Source organism: Mastomys coucha, unplaced genomic scaffold, assembly GCF_008632895.1.
Source record: "Mastomys coucha isolate ucsf_1 unplaced genomic scaffold, UCSF_Mcou_1 pScaffold16, whole genome shotgun sequence".
Classification (NCBI taxonomy): Eukaryota; Metazoa; Chordata; class Mammalia; order Rodentia; family Muridae; genus Mastomys; species Mastomys coucha.
In genome coordinates, this window is record NW_022196898.1 from 54,139,841 (window position 1) to 54,148,411 (window position 8,571).

The 8,571-nt window shown below is 38.6% G+C and overlaps 1 protein-coding gene across 2 annotated transcripts in view; it reads left to right on the plus strand.

Annotated features, from left to right (window-relative positions):
- Positions 1–4,126, plus strand: part of LOC116094235 (acidic mammalian chitinase) — a 27,283-nt gene extending 23,157 nt beyond the window's left edge. For both annotated transcript variants that reach the window (XM_031376146.1, XM_031376145.1), the window contains exons 8-11: positions 348–533; positions 2,530–2,649; positions 2,736–2,877; positions 3,782–4,126. In XM_031376146.1, coding sequence (XP_031232006.1) covers positions 348–533; positions 2,530–2,649; positions 2,736–2,877; positions 3,782–4,014 — 681 coding nt within the window. In that variant the 3' untranslated portion in view covers positions 4,015–4,126. The remainder of the gene's footprint in view (positions 1–347; positions 534–2,529; positions 2,650–2,735; positions 2,878–3,781) is intronic.
- The last annotated feature ends 4,445 nt before the right edge of the window (positions 4,127–8,571 follow it).

Genomic DNA, 8,571 nt, shown 5'->3' on the forward strand with positions numbered 1-8,571 from the left:
CAGAGATGCACACTGGTAGCGATGCCTACCTCAGTGTGGTAAGACCCCACAGAGATGCACACTGGTAGTGATGCCTACCTCAGTGTGGTAAGACCTCACAGAGATGCACACTGGGGAAGGGGGCGGTAAATCATATAGAAAATCAGGCTCCAGACTAATGCAAATTCAGAGGCGAATTTATTTAGGTAAATACCTTAAGTTATTGGCAATTTCTATAATTTCATTCAAAAATTTTGAAAAATAAAGTATCAATAAATAAATACACTCATTATGGACATCATAGGCCTGTAATCCTAACACAGGCCACTGGCTATTCAGGTCTTGTGCCTAACCTGCTGCCATTACAGGATTATGTTATGAACTACTGGAAGAACAATGGAGCCCCAGCTGAGAAGCTCATTGTTGGATTCCCAGAGTATGGACACACTTTCACCCTGAGCAACCCCTCTGATACTGGAATTGGTGCCCCTACCTCTGGTAATGGCCCTGCTGGACCCTATACCAGGCAGGCTGGGTTCTTGGCCTACTATGAGGTCAGTGTATTGGTTGTATAGTACTCTGTGAATTAGCCACCCTAAGCTGTACATAGTCTTCAGTTTAAAAAAGGCTTTGGATACATCTATACATGTATACTTAATCCAAACAATATTCCTTCAAGCAATGGACTATACTATTAAAGATATTTACACTAACAGAGAATGAAATAAAATAAATTTCTTATAGTACAATATATTCCAACATTTTAGTACTAAAATATGGATAAAGTATAGAATTTGACAGGTAACTCAATCTGGGGAATGTAGCTCAGAGGTTGCACATTGATTTTGAAGGTCCATAGCCCTGGACTTAAGTTCTAGCATAGAAGGGCAAACCAAATTAGGACCATACTGTACAGTTTTTTTTCATGACAGATTTTTGCAGTTTTGGTTGCTCATATCCACAATTTCAACATTCAGGAAGCTGAAGCAAGATGATCCTACATTCATAGCAATACACACACACACACACACACACACACACACACACACACACACCCATACACACACATACACACACATTCTACCTTATTTTTTCCTCTGTTGAGTCTTTATTAGATTTTTTAAATTTACATTTCAAATATTATCCCCTCTCCTGGTTTCCCTCCTGGAAATCCCCTATCCCATCCCCCCTCCCACTGCTTACCAACTCAACCACTCTTGCTTCCCTGTCCTGGCATTCCCCTACACTGGGGCATCCAGCCTTCACAGGGCCAAGGGCCTCTCCTCTCATTGATGTCTGACAAGGGCATCCTTTGCTACATATGCATCTGGAGCCATGGATCCCTCCATGTGTACTCTTTGGTTTGTAGTTTAGTCCCTGGGAGCTCTGGGCTGTTCATATTGTTGTTCCTCCTATGGGGCTGCAAACCCCGTCAGCTCCTTGGGTCCTTTCTCTAGCTCCTCCACAGGGGACCCTGAGCTCAGTCCAATGGTTGACTGAGAGCATCCACCTCTGTATTTGTCAGGCACTGGTAGAGCCTCTCAGGAGACAGCTATATCAGGCTCCTGTCAGCAAGCACTTGTTGGCATCCACAATAGTGTCTGGGTTTGGTAACTCTATATGAGATGGATCCCCAGGTGGGACAGTCTCTGGATAGCCTTTCCTTCAGTCTCTGCTCCATACTTTGTCTCTGTATCTCATTCCTCCCATGGGTATTTTGTTCCCTTTTCTAACAAGGACCAAAATATCCACACTTTGGTCTTCCTTCTTCTTGAGCTTCATGTGGTCTGTGAATTGTGTCTTGGGTATTCTGAGCTTCTGGGCTAATATTCACTTATCAGTGAGTGGATACCATGTGTGTTCTTTTGTGATTGTTACCTCACTCAGGATATTTTCTAGTTCCATTCATTTGCCTATGAATTTCATGAATTCATTGTTTTTAATAGATGAGTAGTACTCCATTGTGTAAATGTACCACATTTTCTATATATCCATTCCTCTGTTGAGGGACATCTGTTTTTTTTCCCAGCTTCTGGCTATTATAAATAAGGCTGCTATGAACATAGTGGAGCACGTGTCCTTATGAATGTTGGAGCATTTTCTGGGTATATGCCCAGTAGTGGTGTAGCTGGGTCCTCGGGCATTATTATGTCCAATTTTCTGAGGAACCACCTAACTGATTTCTAGAGTGGTTGTACCAGCTTGCAATCCTACCAGCAATGGTGGAGTGTTCCTCTTTCTCCACATACTTGCTAGAATCTGTCACCAGAGTTCTTGATATTAGCCATTCTGACTGGTGTAAGGTGGCATCTCGGACTTTGGATGTGATATAATGAGAGTGGTAAAGCATGTACTTATCTAATATGGCAAGTTCTGGGTCTCATATTCATCACTGCAAAGATGAAAATAACCCAATTTTACTTTCTACAAACAAAACTGAAGTATAAAATTCAGGTAACCCTAACTGTGGATATGAAAGGAAAGAAAATAATGTATTTTCTCTTTCATGGGGTTAATATTTAAGGGCTTTGCCTTTCTTGACATTTAAAGATTTGTACCTTTCTGAGAAATGGAGCCACTGAGGTCTGGAGTGCCCCCCAGGAAGTGCCCTATGCCTATAAGGCCAACGAGTGGATTGGCTATGACAATGTCAAGAGCTTCAGTGTCAAGGTAAGGCCAGCTCCTTGGATTTGCTGTCATAATAGAGCCAAGGCTCAGGGAATCAAATGAACCTTCTACCCTCTACTCTTAAACAGGCTCAGTGGCTTAAGCAGAACAATTTTGGAGGTGCTATGATCTGGGCCATTGACCTTGATGACTTCACTGGCTCTTTCTGTGACCAGGGAAAATTCCCTTTGACTTCTACTTTGAACAAAGCCCTTGGTATAGCCAGTGCAGGTAAATGACAGCATAAGTGTGCAGTGTGTGTGTGTGTGTGTGTGTGTGTGTGTGTGTGTGTGTGTGCGTGTGCGTGTGTGTGTGTGTGTGTGTGTGTGTGTGTGTGTGTGTGTGAGTGAGTGTTAATAATGTCTGCTTATTAATTTAAAGGCAGTCTTGACATTCTCACCCCTATTGCCTTGGGATATTCTTCCCATTTTAGTCTGTTGTACTTGCCCTGGTGTCAGAAAGTTATTGACATTCCCTAATCTCAATTTCTAAGGGAATTATGGAAAACCAAACCTATCTTTAGAGTATGTAAGATCAGATTTTCTAGGATTTCAAGGTTTGAAAGGGTCTGAAGAAATTGTGCTTACCTTTAGCATACAACTCTCTCTGCATCTGTCTCTTGCTGTCTCTCTGTCTCTGTTCTTTCTGTGTGTTCCTTATTCAATCTCTCTCTCTCTCTCTCTCTCTCTCTCTCTCTCTCTGTGTGTGTGTGTGTGTGTGTGTTCCTTATTCAATGTCTTGCTCAGGCTCCTGGAGAGAATTAACAGGAAGCTTTGCCAATACTCTTATACATCCAGTCCATCCATCACTGAGGGAATATTTCAACCTTCCTAACTGTTCCCATGTGTTTCTTTCAGAGGTATTTATAGTCAGATATTAAAAATACCTGTTTTTGCATATTAGGTCTTTCTTGAATGCTTTAGATGGCAAAAGAGAGAACAAGATAATGCTGGTGTGTATTCACATTACACATTTTCTTAGTTCCTGCTATATCTTACACTTACTTCAGTTCTGAGACTGCAGCTAATTGCATCTATCTTCTGGCAATAATGCACGTAGTTTTTTTTTTACTTCCACCTGAAGTTCACAGCTGAACCAGGCCCACCCCTTGACTCTCTCTACTTGTATGTTTCAGGTTGCACAGCCCCTGACCTGCCTCCTGAGCCAGTGACTCCTACTCCAGGAAGTGGGAGTGGGGGTGGAAGCTCTGGGGGCAGTGGATTCTGTGCTGACAAAGCAGATGGCCTCTATCCTGTGGCAGATGACAGAAATGCCTTCTGGCACTGCATCAATGGAATCACATACCAGCAGCATTGTCAGGCAGGGCTTGTTTTTGATACCAGCTGTAATTGCTGCAACTGGCCATGAACCTAATGTCATTCTTCCCCAAATTTCTGCACTCTCCTTTACTTCTCACCCTTTGGTAGGAGGGTAGCTAGCTTTCATTCAAAGTTATGCAATAAAATTGGTAGCTAAAACATGGATGTCCTTGATTTTTTTTTTATGGTTTTGTTGAAAACTTTTCTCCACTTAGAAATACCAGCTATGCTTGGGTTGGGGGGGAGAGACGGGGGGGGGGGAGGGGGAGAAATGGTGAAGCCAACCGCCAGACATTTTCTACCTGTGGAAGATATTTGATGCTGGTTTGAGTAAGTGACCTAGGGACCATTATCAAGGATGCTGTAGTGTTTGCAACGCTGCTGGGTTTGCTGGGGAATAAAGTCCATGACTTTCTGTTAATCTTGCCAGGCATCTGGAACTGTTCTAGTAATATGGGATAAGAAGCAGTGGCTAGATATGTGCCATGGACTCTGCAGCATGAATTACCTGCCTAGCAAAGAGGTTCACAAGAGTCTTTATCAGCAGTGTCAAACCGACTCCAAGTGACTTACAACGCCTTTCCAAAACTTCATCAGAGAAGCTTCTTTCTGCAGTAGAAAGCGATTAACACAAAGAACTGAGACTAGTCAAAGCACAAATAATAAGAAACTTAGGAACACTTAGCCCTAAATAAGACATCTATGTCACACCCCTTCTCCTCCTAAGGATAGGTGATCATCACAGAAGGGGGTTTCAAAAGATTGTAAGAGCCAGAATCAGAGGATAAATACAAGGAAGCTGTTTTCTGAACACTACAGAGCAGTTGTAGATACACATAAATGTACAACAGTCGTGACAGTATACATAAGAACTCCACAAAGTCAAGCCAGACAAATGCCACCATTGAGAGAGACATAGGCCATGAAATCCCAACCCTAGCTGAGCTGCTATTGACAATTGATAGCTTTTGGAAGACAGAGAGTCAGTTTTCTTTAAAAGTGTCAAACAACTCAAGAATATATAAGCAGCACAAATTAGTCTCAATGGGTTTGGAAACATGAGAACACAAAGTTGGGTGGATAAGGAAATGGGTGGATCTGGGAGGCATTTGGAGAGGAAGTGAATATGATCAAAATATAGTGTAAAAATTCTCAAATAGATAATTAGAAAAAGAGAGGAGAGTGTAGAGAAGAAAGAACCTTCTCTTTGACTGACAGCTGCAGTCACTACTCCCGAACTGACTTGTCCTCATTTGTTTGTTGTGTTGTAGTAAAATGACTATAAAATTTGCCTTGTTGAACCTTGCTAATTATGTAGTTCACCTTTATTGATAGTGTTCAAACATCGCTACCATTCCTTTTCACCTTAAAGAATTTAAACTCCATACAAAAACCAAACCAAAACCAAACCAGTAACCCCTGCCCCAGTATATCTGATGCATTCCTTCCTAACACAACTTCAGTAACCACCAGTTTATTCTCTTCTGTGATTTTGACTGCTCTAAAAATTCTAATATTGACTAAACCTTACAGTGTTTGCTGTTTTGTGATCTACTTTGGTCATTTGGGATAATGTTTCCTCCATGTTTGAGACATTCAGAGTATCCTTTTATAAACTTAAAGAACATTTCAGTCTAAGTACAATACAGAATATCAATTCACCCATAATAGAAACTTATTGCTCCATGTTTTAGTTACTGTAGGCAATATTGCTATGAATACAAGAGTTCAAATATTTCTTTAACAAACTATTATTAATTTCTTTGATTTTGATACTTCCTAGTTATTATCTGATTTTTTATAGACACCCTATTGGATATGAATAAATAACCTATTATTGTTCTGATGGGCATTTCCTTATTTATTAGTAATGATCATCTTTTAATTTGTTTATGGTCATTCCTATATATTTTTGGGTAAATGTCTATTCAAGTCCTTTGCTTGGTTTGGAATTGAGTTGTTTTCTGTTTTTAGTATTTATTTATGTAACATAATATTTTACTTATAATTTTACAATTTTATACATCTATATTATATTATGATCTTATTGATCCAAATCATCTTCTTACTTCCTTCTATATCCTCTGAATCCTCCCTTTCTCTAGTAGTTGAGATTTGCTTTTTGTTTCAAATATGTTTTCTATATATTCTGGACATTAATACATTCCCACATAAACTAATTTACATAAAGGTTCTCATATTCTCTGGATTGCATTTCTGCTTTGTTGACTATTATATTTTTAAAAAATTTTCTTTTATTATTAGTAATCATTCCATTCATTTACATTTCAGATGATATCCCACTTCCCAGTTAGCCATTCCACCAACAGCCCATCCCACAAAATCCCACTTCCCAGTTACTCCTCTGCCACCCCTAAAAGCCATATGATCGTCTCATTAGATGCAGAAAAAATGTTGACAAGTTACAGCACCCATTCACATTAAAAGTATTGGAGATATCAGTAATTCAAGGTGCATACCTAAATATAATAAAAGCAATATACAGCAAACCAATAGCCAACATCAAGCTAAACGGAGAGAAACTAAAAGGAATCCCATTAAAATCAGGGACTAGACAATGCCGCCCATTCTTTCCCTACCTATTCAATATAGTACTCGAAGTTCTAGCCAGAGCAATTAGACAACAAAAAGAGATCAAAGGGATAGAAATTAGCAAGGAGGAAGTCATCACTATTTGCAGATGATATGATAGTATACTTAAGTGACCCCAAAACTTCTACCAGAGAGCTCCTAAACCTGATAAACAACTTCAGCAAAGTGGCTGGATATAAGATTAGCTCAAACAAATCAGTAGCCTTCTTCTACTCAAAGGATAAACAGGCAGAGAAAGAAATTAGGGTAACAACACCCTTCACAATAGTCACAAATAATATAAAATACCTTGGTGTGACTCTAAGTAAATGAAAGATGTGTATGACAAGAGCTTCAAGTCTCTGAAGAAAAACATCGAAGAAGATCTCAGAAGTTGGAAAGATCTCCCATGCTCATGGATTGGCAGGATTAATATAGTAAAAATGGCCACCTTACCAAAAGTAATCTACAGATTCAATGCAATCCCCATCAAAATCCCAACTCAATTCTTCACAGAGTTTGAAAGAGCAATTTCCAAATTCATCTGGAATAACAAAAAATCTAGGATAGCAAAAGCTATACTCAACAATAAAAAAAAAAAAAAAAAAAAAAAAAAAACAAAAAAAAAACTGAGAGAATCACCATCCCTGACCTCAAGCTGTAGAGCAATAATGATTAAAAACTGCATGATATTTGTAGAGGAACAGGCAAGTAGATCAATGGAATAGAATTGAAGACCTAGAAATGAGCCCACATACCTATGGCCACTTGATCTTTGACAAAGAAGCTAAAAACCATCCAGTGGAAAAAAGACAGCATTTTCAACAAATGGAACTGGTTCAACTGGTGGTCTGCATGTAGAAGAATGCAATTTGATCCATACCTATCCCCCTGTACAAAGCTCCAGTCCAAGTGGATCAAGGACCTCCAAATAACACCAGATACACTGAATCTAATAGACGAGAAAGTGGGGAAGAGCCTTGAATACTTGGGCACAGGGGAAAGCTTCCTGAACAGAACATAAATGTCTTATGCTTTATGACCATTATTTCTGACACAAAAATCTCTTAACATTGTTATGAAATTCATTTTGTATGTTTTTCCTTTTTCCGTGCCTTTGTTATTATATAGAAGAAACATTGCCAACCTTGTCCTGTCTCTGATTTTAGTGGGATTTCTTCAAGTTTCTCTCCATTTAATTTGATGGTGGCTATTTATTTGCTTTATATTGCTTTGATTATGTTTAGGTATTGGCCTTGAATTCCTGATCTCTCCAATACTTTTAACATGACATGTTGTATTTTGTCAAATGCTTTTTCTACACCTATGGAGATGATCATGTGACTTTTTTCATTGAGTTTGTTTAAATAGTGGATTACATTAATGGATTTTCATATATTAAACCAACCTTCCATCCCTGGGATGAAGCTTACTTGATCATGGTGAATGATCATTTTGATGTGTTCTTGGATTCAGTTTGTGAGAATTTTATTGAGTATTTTTATATCAACATTCATAGAGGAAATTGGTCTGAAGTTCTCTTTCTTTGTTGAGTCTTTGTATAGTTTGGTTATCAGTGTAACTATGGCTTTATAGAATGAAGTAGGTAGTGCTCTTTCGGTTTCTATTTTGTGTAATAGTTTGAAGAGTATTGGTATTAGGTCTTCTTTGAAGTTCTTATAGAATTCTACACTAAACCCATTTGGTCCTCGACTTTTTTTAAGGTTGGGAGACTTTTTTTTTTTTTAACAGGGTAAAGAGTTTATTTTGGCTTATGGTTCTATAGTATCTTTGAACTATTTAGATTTAGGTAGATTTACTTATATTTTCCCTATTACACAGAAATAAAAACTAAGTTGTAAATCTTCATTATCACTTCCAAGGTAAAGTATGTTTGTATCTGTTTTTACATACAAACACATACATACATGAGTGAAATATATACCATGTATACTTGTTTATTTATTTTGTGGAGCACACATAGGACAATTTGAAGGGGTCTGTTATCTAGGAT